This window comes from Silurus aristotelis (assembly GCF_946808225.1).
Source record: "Silurus aristotelis genome assembly, chromosome: 24".
NCBI classification, from domain to species: domain Eukaryota; kingdom Metazoa; phylum Chordata; class Actinopteri; order Siluriformes; family Siluridae; genus Silurus; species Silurus aristotelis.
The window spans coordinates 4,445,304-4,458,872 of NC_139597.1; the positions used below are offsets into that span (position 1 = coordinate 4,445,304).

Genomic DNA, 13,569 nt, shown 5'->3' on the forward strand with positions numbered 1-13,569 from the left:
ACTTAAACATTATTATTATTATTATTCCTGGTTTCAGTACCTTGGAGAGTACCTCATATCCGATTCTTTAATTAGTTTTTTCCCCACCGAAAATCTCTTCTTTACATTCAAACACACACACACATACACACACACATTAGATCATCCGGATCTCATCTGATGGTCGTTTGATAACTGCTGCCTTTTATTTTCTTCTTAATATGGAAGAAAAGCACCGACGCGCGTGACGCGGCACTGCGCACACGGAGTCGGCTCGCATTTACATACAGATCTCACGATGTTCTGGTGGTATATAAATCGCTGTGTGCAGGACCGAGGACGGGTTTGAGGTACAAAGACAAGCGCTGTAACTGTTGTCGAGGTGCGCAATGAAGACGGAGAGCGTGGCGCAGAGCCAGAGCATGCCTTTCAGCGGCAGAAAGCGGAGTCTCATCGAGGACGCGCGCCGAGACAGGGAGAGGGACAGGGAGAAGGACAGGGACAGAGAGAGAGACAGGGAGAGCACAGCTGCGTCTCCGGGTCCATCGAGGGGCGGCGATAATCCGGTTTTCGAGGAGAAAAGCGGCAGAATTGCTCTCAATCTGCTCTTTACGCAGAAGAACGACAGGAATCCTGGACTCTTTAAGGCTGGGAAAGTCTTCGAGGTGAGTCATTAAAGAGAATCCTCAAGAATATATCTAAAAAATAAAAAATAAAAAACAATAAATCAATGAATAAATCAAGTATTTAACCAAACAATTAATCAAGTATTAAATAAATAAATCACTCAATCAATCCTAAAAACCCATTTGCTGTGAATCATCTATACTATTGGATTAAAGGGTACAACGTATTTTTTATATTTTCCATTAAAATCATGTGTGATATATCTCCATATACAGTATTATATTTCATCTGCATATTTTTTTACGTACACATGCAAGAAAAAAATATATTATATTATTATATTATATATAAAAATAACTAAATAAATAAATACACTTTTTAATTTTGTATTATTATTATTATTATTATTATTATTATTAATAGTAATAATATTAGTAGTAGTAGTAGTAGAAGTAGAAGTAGTAGTAGTAGTTCACACAAATGTGTTCACATATAACACACACATTGCATTAACACCAAACCCTGCTCTGACCAGAAATGCGATGGGTTTTTCAAGTGATTACTTTGTTTATTTTTACATTTCTTGCGCTTTCTTTTGTTTTCCCGAACATGTCATTGCATATTCTCTGTGAAATAATACTGATTTCTAGCTGTGCAGAAGTGATGCAGGACACACATGGCATAGTGTGCAGATTTATACCAGAACAGTATGAAGAAACTGCAATATGTTTTTAATCTCTACTTCTTTTCTGTACGTGCAGGAAATACAACCAAGCTAATTCATGTTGCATTTATGATGGTGTATTGATCAGTGATCTGCAAAAACTTTATTGTATTACTGTTTCTTAAACGGAATGAGAACAATCCAATGGAAACCCCGTCTCAGTACTTTAATTCTGTTTTTAAAAATGTGGATGTATTTGATCTAAATATACATTATAATATATGATTATTTGTTTGTGTCTAATGAAAGACCTTTGAGGTGAAGCTGCTGCACCTGGAGACTCGTGCAGCTCGGAGGTGTAAGAAGATGTCCTCAGATGAGCTGGAGTTCTTCATGCAGTGTGAAGTTCACAGCTCAGACTCTGAGGCCTTCATTAACGCGCTCAGGAGAGTCGCAGATGAAGTGCAGCTCCTGCAGGATGACAGAGGTGCATATATATACATACATACATTTTGTTTGAATAGGCTTTAAGCCCTGCCAACTTGGCTGTCATGCAACATAAAAATGACCATTTTATAGAGGAAAAGAAGAGCATAATGTTATATAACATTGACAATAGTGATAAAAATTGCCTTAAGAAAGATTAAAAAATAATTGCTAAAATTAACATACATACTTCTAATAGATATGTACATTTGGTAGGATATGAGATCAGAAGTTATAAAAGATAGAAAAAAAAAATCTGTAATCTGTAATGTTATTATTTTTATTATTGTTGTTGTTGCAGTTGTTGTTATTGTTGACGTTCTTTCCTATTTTATTGTTTCAGTTCCGTGGTTCCCACGAAAGATCAGCGATCTGGACAAATGCACTCATGTAATTACAAAATACGACCCTGATCTGGACCAAGACCACCCAGTACGTAATTGTATAATAATTAAGGAGTAAAACACTCCTATATGACGTGTTAGGAAAGTGGTAGCTCAGTGCTTAAGATACTGGATTGTTGATCAGAAGGTTGTTAGTTCAAATCTGCAAGCTGCTACACCTCCAAACTGCTCAGTTGTGTAAATGCAGTAATTGGAGGTCGATCTGGATAAAAGTGTCTGCAGAATGGCGTGAGTGTAAATGCTGTTAGAGGAAAATAATCGATGACAGTGTGGTTCAATAAAAGTGGAGTCACTGAAGTTGATTTGTTTATATTTCCAGAATCATTGAATTCCTCTTAAAACGCAGCAATAATTACAAATTTCTAATGTATTAAAAACCACACAAAGATTTTATCTATTTTTACTTTTAATGAATGTTGTGGAATGCAATCCTGTACTCAAATATGCTATAGCAGGTGTAAACAGCTATTCCAGTCTCTCTCTCTCTCTCTCTCTCTCTCTCTCTCTCTCTCTCTCTCTCTCTCTCTCTCTCTCTCTCTCTCTCTCTCTTCTTACTCTCTCTCTTACTTTTTCTCTCTCTCTCTCTCTCTCTCTCTCTCTCTCTCTCTCTCTCTCTCTCTCTCTCTCTCTCTCTCTCTTACTCTTTCTCTCTCTCTCTCTCTCTCTCTCTCTCTTACTCTTTCTCTCTCTCTCTCTCTCTCTCTTACTCTTTCTCTCTCTCTCTCTCTCTCTCTCTCTCTCTCTCTCTCTCTCTCTTACTCTTACATATTTTAGCAATCTCTGTGTCTGTAATAAAAGCATTAATATGCAATACATTTTCTAGAAAAAAAAAAAAATCAAAACCTTTACCCACCAATCAGAATCCAGGATTCTGGTATTAATCTATTTAATGTGATTATAAAGAAATAAACCTGTATGACTTTTAATATTGCACTAATATGGCTTTTTATTTGATCCAGGGATTTAGTGATCCAGAATACAGGAAGCGGAGAGCGTTTATTTCTGAGCTGGCTTTCAACTTCAAACAGTAAGTATGATGATTAGGTCGAATTTCGAGTTGCTTTCACAGCAAATCCAATCTCCAATAACTGAAAGAGCATTCAGAGTTCTAAATTAATCTGAACCTAGTTCAAGATTAATAAGTTAATTGTCATTTGTATAGGAAACATTTTGCTACAACATACAATGAAATTCTTATTCTAAGCAGCCTGACATTAATCATAAGGACAATTATGATGAACCCCGGAAACCCTGGGAAATCTATGTGTTAATTTTATACAAGAAGTGGAATTGTTTTAAATATAAAACAAAATAAATGTTCTTATATAAATGTTATTACATTTTTCTTGGGTATTGTTTACAGAGGTGACGTGCTACCGTATGTTGAATACACTCCTGAAGAGACGGCCACTTGGTAGGTTTGATGTACTAAACTGTATCTCTAAACTAGAATGATTTTGTTGTATTGTTGTCCCGAGCATGTGCAAACTTAATTCAGTTATTACTACTACTATTATTACTAATAATATAAATGAATATCAATATTTTTGATTGATTTTTTACACAGGCATTACCCATCAGTATGTATGTATGTATATAATACTCAGCTTATATATATATTATATATATTTTTATATATATATACTGATGTACACGTCTCTAAGCTGAGGGTCTCCCTATTTTTACCTATTTTTACACACACTCATACTGATGGGTAATACCTGCGTTTAATTTATATAAGGGAGATTGAGAGCAGGAAACTGTGTGGCTGCATTTGAAATCACTCACTCGTTCATTCACTCACTCATTACTAATCCCTATACCAGGGGTCACCAACCTTTTTGACACTGAGAGCTACTTCTTGGGTACCGACTAATTTGAGGGGCTACCAGTTTGATACCCACTTCTGAAATAAAAGATTTGCTCAATTTACCTTTAATTATATGTTATCATGAATAATTAATGATATTGATCTATATCAGGGGGTCAAACTCAACTGCACAGGGGGCTAAAACTCAAAGCACACGTTAGGTTGCAGGCCGAAAAGGGTACACATTTATTGAACAAACTAAAACAATGGTTTTTGAACATAAATATGAATAAAAACAGACAGGAATATTATTCCAGAATAAATAAACTTAAACTTTAAATAATCAGCTCTCCATAAAAATATCTCCTTTCCAAATGATACAAGTTAAAAAATATGAACATGCTGCAAAAAAAACAAAACCTGAACAAATAAATAAAAATTGTGCTTTTAAGTAAACGTTAAAATAACAACAAATCAAAACGATCCGATTTCTTTGCTTTTATGCCATTTTATAAAAAATAATCTTAAACTTTAAATCACTTAAAATATTTTGCTCTCCATAAAAATATCTCCTGTTAAACACCAGACGTCTCACAGCTTCATCATGCAGCTCTTCAGAAACTCTCCCTCAGTAAATAACCGGCTGATGTGACTCTGATTTCTCCTCTGATTTCACACCAGCTTCACTTTGTGATTTTGCTCTGGTGAAAAACGTCTGCTGAAATGTCAGATTCTTCGTTAAATCTTCTGCTCTGGATTTAAGTTTTTTAGCTTATCCTGATGTTTTGTCTCATATTTCCGTCTTAGATTCTATTCCTTAATTACAGCCACATTCGTTTCACAAATACACGAGTTTACCGGCAGTTTCAGTAAACATCTACTCAAAATCCCATCGGTTTTAAAAGACTCTGTTTTCAGAATCAGCTTTTCTCTTCACCACTGTGAGGCGCTGTTTCACAATAACTGTACAATAGGTTTAAATACATCAACAGAAGCTCGACTTGATTGATGCTGGAATGTTCCCAGGTTGTCTAGCGTTCGGTAAGGCAGCTGAAGCGCTGCATTATGGGATCTATAGTTTGTGTTATCAGCTCTTCATATCGATGGGACATTAATAACAATAATAATAGATCTTTATAAAATCATCTTGTGGGCCGGATATAATTGTACGTCGGGCCGGATTTGACACTGAGTTTGACACCCCTGATCTATGTAAAGACAATAACACAATAATTCTCACAATAATTATCAACAATGATTTAACAAGGTAGGAAAACAGCTATTTTTAGAAAAGGCTCGCGGGCGACTCATGTGGTCCTTGCGGGCGACCTGGTGCCCGCGGGCACAACGTTGGTGACCCCTACCATATACAGTCAGACCCCGACCTACGACCATTCAACTCATGACATTTCCGAGAACGTTAGTTACTGCAGAGTTTTTTTCCAACTTGCTACGTCAATACATGTCAAGATTTGTTACATGTCAATACACAGTATGTATCCATTCATGATCCTGATCCTGAGCGTAACCCTAATGTGCATCACTGTATGTGTCATCAGGAGAGAAGTGTACAAGACTTTGACGTCCATCTATCCAACTCATGCATGCAGACAGTTCCTGGATGGCCTGCAGCAGCTGGAGAAAGAGTGTGGCTACGGAGAACACAAAATCCCTCAGCTTAGAGACGTGTCCAATTTCCTGAAAGGTAACCTCTGCCTGAACCATCACCATAAACTGAAATGCAGAGGCTTTTCATCCTCCTATGAACTTTTCCGCATTGTTCGATGCTGTTTCATTCAATGTTGATGAGCTTTGAGCTTTTCAAAATTCAGAAAATTCAGATGTGTACGTTTTAAGCATGATCATGATTTTGTCTTTAAACACAATGAGACTATGGGAAGAAATTTCCAGTGTATTCAATCTTTTTCCAAACACTGCACTGCACTGTAAATGAGCAAATAGTGTCACAGATGAGTCCCAGGGGTGTGTTTTCTTTCATTCTTGCTCATTTCCTGACCAATAATTTGTTTTTCAGACTTTTAAAGACCTTTATTGGCTTGTTTTCTTGGCCTAAGAAACTCTTTTAACATAAAAATTTTATTCTTTCTTTCGGCTTCTCCCATTAGGGGTCGCCACTGAGTATCATCCGTATTCATGATCCGCATGTTCGATTTGGATATGTTTTTATTTTACTTAAATCAGATCTTAATTGTTTATTTAATATATATAAATATAAATAAAAAAAATTGGAATGTAAGTAGGAATTTTACAAATAATAAACAAATATCACTGGAAATATCACTGTATTTACTCTTCTTCACTTGTAAGTGATTTATTATACCATTATCACAAAGAAGAAGACAGGTTTAAAATCGACTCAAATCAAATGAAATTTTATTTGTCAAACACATTCATACAGAGTCTGATGTAGTAAAATGCTTTTTATGCCTGTCTAATACTAAAGTTCTCTTTTGAGTCCCTACAAGTATCTCATGATCTTTGGAAAGTGGTAGCTCAGTGGTTAAGATGTTTTCTGAGTAGAACCTCAAGTAGCTTTTTTTCATGTAAACTCAAGTAGCTTTTTTGTTCCTGGTTTAATTCAAGTGATTGTTATTGCCATTTAAACCATATATAGTTGGCACAGTACACAGTGACACAAAACCTTCCACCATGGAGCTACATAAAACTAGACCAAGCCAGTGATGACCTACACGTGTTGCAACAATGCAAACAGTACAACAGCAAAAGAAGAACAGAAAAAAACTAATCCGTCCTCTGTATTCCTGACACATTTATGTTAAAAGAAAAGACAGGCTTCCAGCTGCGCCCAGTCGTGGGCTTGCTGTCAGCAAGGGACTTCCTGGCAAGTCTGGCTTTCCGTGTGTTCCAGTGCACCCAGTACATTCGCCATTCCTCATCACCCATGCACTCTCCAGAGCCGTACGTCCAATCACACAATCTACACTCAGTACTCGGTCGCACACTCACAAGTAAACAAAAACTGACCTGGTTTTATATGTTTTTGAACTGAATTTAGGGACTGCTGTCATGAACTGCTCGGCCACATCCCCATGCTCATGGACAAGGAGTTTGCTCAGTTTTCACAGGTATTCACTTACAGGACTACGCTTCCATCCTGGACTTTTTTTGGTTTTTTTTAGTTGTAGTATTTCTTTATTTTTGGTTTAAAAGGGGGCAGATGAAGAGGACAGAGTAGTATGGAGGCGGATTATCCGCTGTGGCGACCCCTAACGGGAGCAGCCGAAAGAAGAACAAGGAGCATTTCTTTAGTTTTGTTTCCTTATGTATACATCTTACTCAAAATATTAGCCAACAGTAGAGAGAAAAAAATCTTCTTAAGAGGAAGTCAATCTATATTTGATTTTCTCACATTTTTATCTTCTACCTAATGCCTAACATAGCTATTGGAATAAATTTGTTTTTATTAGCAATGGAAAATAAAAGTAGCTCAAATAATGATCAAATTTAAGGCTCACTTAGCTCAGTGTGCTTTTCCAGATTGCTTTTCAATCACCAAAACTCAAAGTCCAATATAATCAGTTTCACAGTTTGCATTTTACATTTACATGACTACATTCACTTTTTTATTTCTTATTACAGATTTTTTTTTCCTTCAATGCGAGAACATAGCTGGTCAAATCTTGTGATATTTCAAAGTACTTCAAATGAATATGTAAGACATTGTATGAATGTATGTCTTTAAAAAAAAAAACAGTAGAAGAATCCAAATCATCAGGCTGAGATTGTGGTTATAAACAAGCAAAAATCTGACTATGTACAAAGAGAGAGGGAAAATCAAATCTAGAAAATTTAAAAGCAAAACTAGACCGCTAACATGATATAAAAAAAAAAAAAATTCAAGTGCATGTATATAATTAAACACACCTGTACTCAATTAGTAGCTGGGCAACACTGAGGGGGTAGGGGGAAATGTGTGTGTGTGTGTGTGTGTGTGTCAGTGTGTGTTGCCTGCAAGTTTTAATCCATGTTGGCCATATTGGAAGGCCGTGGTGGTTGCTGGGATCTGGAGTCTAAAACAGTCCCCAACAGACAATTCTTTCTCTTGTAAATTCTCGAGAAAATGCTTTCAGTTTGTGTGGTGTATAGTGTATAGTTGTGTGGTGTGTAGTTCAGATAACAAACGTGGATTTTTTTTTTCTTTTTTCCTCACAGGAGATTGGCCTCGCTTCACTTGGGGCATCTGATGAGTATATAGAAAAGCTGTCTACTGTAAGGACTTTTTTTTTTTTTTTTTTTTTTTTTTACCGAGAATTATAAAATAAATATATAAAAAAAAGTCGTACAAACACATTTATGAATCTACTGACATCTTGTGGCTTGTTGCAGAATTAAATTTTTGCACTTTTATTTTTTAATTTCATGATGGATTTCCAGCATTGCAAGATCATAAAATAAATCACCTACAGCAAATGTTTTCGCTTTTATTCCACAGCTCTACTGGTTCACGGTTGAGTTTGGGCTCTGCAAGCAGAACGGGGAAGTAAAGGCGTACGGTGCTGGACTCTTATCCTCCTACGGAGAACTTTTGGTGAGGAAAAACAACCTTCTTTCCACAATCTACAAGGGAGCAATTTTAAAATTCACCAATTCAGCACATGGGCTTGTAATTTTATTTTAATCAGAACCAGAAGTAGAAAAGGTTTGTGAGAAATTGTGTCTAAATGAAAAAGATAAAATTCTTGAGTGAAAATAAAATCTAAGAGATTTTTCACAATTCTTCTTCTTCTGGCTTTCCCCATTAGGGGTCGCCAGAGCGGATCATAAGGTCATATTTACATTTATTAGACGATAAACACTCAACTGAATGGACACACAGTGTGAATTAGTTCTTAGTGACATTTATACAAAAAATTAGAATTTATAAGGTGTAATAAATGCCAGTGATTAAGATTTTAGGCAGGCATAACATTTGAAAAAAATAATAATAATAATCATTCATTCATTCATACATACATTCATTCATTCATTAAAGATCTTAATAATGTAGATAAAAATAGACTTGTGCAATATAAATTTTACACTACTTGTAATTTACCATAAAAAAAAAAATCCAAAGAGCATTTCCACCATTTTTAGAAACAGTAGGGAAGGGCATAATAAATATATTATCAGCTATGCACTCAGGAACTGCTAGGTGGCAGTGCCTATTGTTAAAAAATGGACAAGATTAAGCTGTAACTACATACCTGTTTAACATGAATGGATTTAAAGATACTTAGAAAGAATGCATGAAAAAAGCATGGCTCATATCCTAAATTTATTGAGAAAAAACTTTTTTTTTTTTTGGTGTTTTCTTTGTAACAAAGTCTGATATTAATTTCTGGGATAACTGCCAGTTATACCCACATAATAAATCTGCTAAAATCAAATGGAATTCATGAGTGAAGTATTTATGATGCAAATCAGTGGTTGTTTGAAAAAAAAAAAACTATGTTGTATTTCTATTTATTTTTTTTTAATTCTTGTTTTTATAGTAGGTTTTATGTGTTGTGTATAGAGTAGATGATTTGAAATTAGAATGTGTGAGAGATTTGGACCTGATTTCATGTACACAAATTTCTTTGTTTCTCTAGTACGCTCTCTCTAATGAACCCGAGTACAAGCCATTCGTCCCTGGTGAGACAGCGGTCCAGCCGTACCAGGATCAGACGTACCAGCCAGTGTACTTTGTCTCCCAGAGCTTTGAGGATGCTACCAATAAGATGAGGTAAATAGAATAAATAAATAATCATAGTATTCTGGAAACTTAAGTAAATTTGAACTCAAACACTTTTGTACTTTAACTCGTGAAAGTTTAAAGGGAGCATTTTTACTGTAATATTTTACCTTCTGTATCTCCACTTTAACTCAAGTACGTTGTTTGTGTACTTCGTCCACCACTGCTTAATGGTGGTGAGATTTAAACTCATGACTTCCTGATCGGAAGTCCAACATCTTCACCATAGTCGACATGGATATATTTTAGTCTGTTCATTTCATATTTTAGCTTGTACAGTGTGCTACAGATGCGGTTTGTAGGCCCTGACTAGTATGAACTCTGACCAAGAACCACATATGAAACATCAGGTACAAGCAGCAAAAATGCGCAAAGTTCAACAGAACCAATTTTTGTTCTCCAGGCACTACTCCTCCACCATCCAGAAGCCGTTCTCCATCAGATACGACCCGTACACCTGCTCCATGGAGATCCTGGATGAACCGGCTAAGATCCAGAATGTTCTGGGCCAAATGAGAGAGGAACTGAAGATTGTGCACAGTGCCTTAGAGAGACTCGGCCAAAGATGAGCTTTACAGCCTGGTTTATCTTTTAATCACACTTTAATCACACCAACGTGGAGAACATGGCACACATACACAAATCCACACAATGTAAATATCGTTCATCCTGCATGCTGTTCTTCTGTAGACTGTGTGTGTGTGTGTGTGTGTGTGTGTGTGTGTGTGTGTGTGTGTGTGTGTGTGTGTGTTCAACAGATTTTCTGTGTGTACTTAATAAATCTTTATTTTTGACTATTAATTCTGTAATTGTGTTGCATTTTAAATTTATATTGAACTAGAGATTGACTGATCGAGAGATCCAGTAGTGTGAGCTTTACACATCACATCGTCAAATACCAACAACGGTTTCACGTCATTTCGTGATATAGTCACATATTGATTCGCGTTCATGGACATGAATTTCCCTCTTTTTTCGTGTCACTCAGGATGACTGGCTCTGTTTCCATAGCAATGGAAGCTGAGGCTCATGGGTAATGCTGACAGAAATGGCAAATGTAATTTTTCCCTATTTATATCAGAGAATAGGTCAGAAAATATAAGGTTACAGTTATACTGTTATATAGGTGTGTCTCTAATTACGCAGTCTTCAGGAAGAATATATTTACTGTATTTTCATTGGAAAGAACTGCTGACGATGGCGAGTAGCTCCTGATTAAATGTTAGAAAAATGTACAGCACCTGTGGTACCCAGTGACGACGATGGACAGGATTTGAAATGTGTTTATTAGAGGGACAGTGCATGTAGGGCGTTTTGGAGACAGGTGGAAGAAGGCGAGATTGAGATGGTTTGGACATGTGCAGAGGAGGGACATGGGGTATATCAGTAGGAGAATGCTGAGGATGGAGCCACCAGGAAGGAGGAAGACCAAGAAGGAGGTTTATGGATGTGGTGAAGGAAGACATGCAGGTAGTTGGTTTGAAAGAGGCAGATGTAGAGGACAGGGGTGTGTGGAGACGGATGATCCGCTGTGGCGCCCCCTAATGGAAGCAGCCGAAAGAAGACGTTGTCGGCTGTGGTAGCCAGTGGCAGAAAGAAAAATGTGGCTAAGGCACCAGAAATACTTTCTATTGAAAAACATTACAGGAAAAGTCGTGCTCAGCGACAGGAATGAAAGAGGAAAATTCGTGTCCATGAAAAAGTTGGGAAAACTGTACATAATATACAAATGTACATAAAACTAGAATGCACAGATTTGCAAATCTCAAACATATTTCATTCACATTAGAATGCAGAAAACTGAGGAAATGTACCACCATAAGGAAAAATGAGGCAATTTTGCATTTCAAGGCTGCAACACAAAAAAGTCTAAAAGGAAAAGCTGGGACATGGACAACAAATGGCTAGAAAACTAAGTGTAAGGAAGATTTTTCAGCTTATTAGGTTAATTGGGAGTAAAAAGATTATCTTTAAAAAGGCTCTCAAAAGTTAAGAATGGCAGAGGTCCATCAATCTGTAAAAAATTCAAATAAAAAATGTGTCAACAAATTCTGGAACAATTTCAAAATGATGTTCCTCAGCATCAGATTCTTCGAATATTCTTTGAATACATCAGATTATTTGCATATACTTTAAATATTTCATCATCTACATCAAGAGTCTCCATTCTTTTGTACGTCACGGCCCAGTCTGGATTTTAAATGTTTCTTGCAGAACGGCTTGTGGGTTACTATGAGATATGTATGTATGTGCCATATGTAAATTTGGTTGATGGCTTGTAAAGGGCACAATGAATAATAGTGTCATTATCTGCAGACATTTTCCCCCAGAAGTTTCCTGTGACCTGGTAGTAACTCTTTTATCACTCAGTACTGGGTCCTGACACACCTCTGATTTAAATAATATCAAAATATTTTGAGAATCTGGAGAAATCTGTGCACAAAGTACAAGGGCGAGAATCAATATTGGATACCTGTGATCTTCAGGACTTTGGCAGGATTCTGTAATGGAAAGTCAATCAGCTTTACAGATATAAAGAGGTTATAAAGTTGTATTAAAGAATATACATTTTTAGTGCCTCCCTGAGATGGCATGAGGAAGAACCCTTGAGAGGAACCACAGTCAAAAGTGAACCCATCCTCATCTGGGTGGCACCAAATGTCCATTCAGTTCCATCATTGTTGAATGAGAAATGCATTGACTTAGAAACACCAAGAAATCATTGCCAGTGAACAATGAATAATATACGTATTTAACAAGTTTGCAAATTACTGCATTGTTTTTTGGGTTTTTTTTCCAAAAATTTATCTCATTTATCTTTATCTCACTTTTTTTGGAGTTACTTTTTTTTTTAGGTTTTATAACTCTACAGTCAGTAGGCCGCTTTTACAAACTCACCTGCTGCAGTTGATGGATTACTGTACTGTACTGTTTCTGGATTATTTGTGCTTGCGTTTTTTCTTCTTCTTCTGGAGAACGATCCAGCGTGAATCTTTTCCAGACGGTTCTATTGAAAAGTTTGCCTTGTGACTGTTCGGTTCAGTTCCCGTGTCCAAATCAGACCACCCTGCGTCGTTAACCGTAAAAACGGTTCTGCTCAGGAAAAAAAAATAAGTTCCTTCAATACTGTGACGTCAAGGATAAACCTGATAACTGCCATCTTTTAACATTTTCAGAAAGGGATCTAGAACAGAAAGCAAAGACTGAAAGGAAGAAAAAAAAAATCAAAGTGTATTCAGAAGCGCAAGAGTGATTTATCACAGGCCGTATCTCATCTTACACACTGAGATCCAGGCCGCAAATCCCACTGCAAAACCTCGGCCTGGATTTGAATGGAAGCCAGGATCAACACACACGTGCGTCGTCATGGAGAGATAACCATCAAGACATCTGGGGCAATTTTTTGTTAAACCCTAGCGCTTAGCATCACCATGGATATCAGACTCCGGAGTTCATTAGGATGAAATACCTGGAAAGCCTGGTTATCTCACGTATGCCTTAATACTTACTTATTTGCTCACTTTTTTCCCCATCCTGAGAAGGTTAACCTCAATCCAAACATCTTCTGAAACACCACCTGAACCTCTTCTGGGTCTTGTTGTACAAGATAAATAAACCTGAACATTTAGTGATGGGTTATGTACCCGAAATTGAGTAGTTTACCTCTCGACTCTTCTAGTCTGAGTCGTTGTTTTGCAATCTTAAGATTATTTCTACAGGACGCTACACACTGCAGTAGATCAAGGTTTTGTTGTACAATACTTGACATTATTGTTACAATAATTACAGGAGTCACATGACAAAAGAACTAACTACATGGACCAGAAGATATGAACAGTGA

General features: G+C 36.6%; 1 protein-coding gene across 1 annotated transcript; it reads left to right on the forward strand.

The window, feature by feature from the left end:
• The first annotated feature begins 30 nt into the window (after window positions 1–30).
• Window positions 31–10,529, forward strand: th2 (tyrosine hydroxylase 2). Its single transcript, XM_083528003.1, has 12 exons — window positions 31–644; window positions 1,580–1,757; window positions 2,100–2,188; window positions 3,120–3,187; window positions 3,524–3,574; window positions 5,530–5,675; window positions 6,775–6,910; window positions 7,008–7,077; window positions 8,165–8,221; window positions 8,445–8,540; window positions 9,586–9,719; window positions 10,132–10,529. The coding sequence occupies exons 1-12, from the start codon at window positions 369–371 to the stop codon at window positions 10,295–10,297; spliced, it is 1,467 nt and encodes a 488-aa protein (XP_083384129.1). The 5' UTR covers window positions 31–368; the 3' UTR covers window positions 10,298–10,529.
• The last annotated feature ends 3,040 nt before the right edge of the window (window positions 10,530–13,569 follow it).

What these genes read in the sequence shown, in the direction of transcription:
- th2 (XM_083528003.1), top strand. Translation starts at nt 369, where the DNA reads ATGAAGACGGAGAGCGTGGCGCAGAGCCAGAGCATGCCTTTCAGCGGC. An exon ending in AGTTTGCTCAGTTTTCACAG is followed by an intron (nt 7,078 to 8,164) that starts GTATTCACTTAC and finishes TTTTCCTCACAG; the next exon opens with GAGATTGGCCTCGCTTCACT. An exon ending in GATGCTACCAATAAGATGAG is followed by an intron (nt 9,720 to 10,131) that starts GTAAATAGAATA and finishes TTTGTTCTCCAG; the next exon opens with GCACTACTCCTCCACCATCC.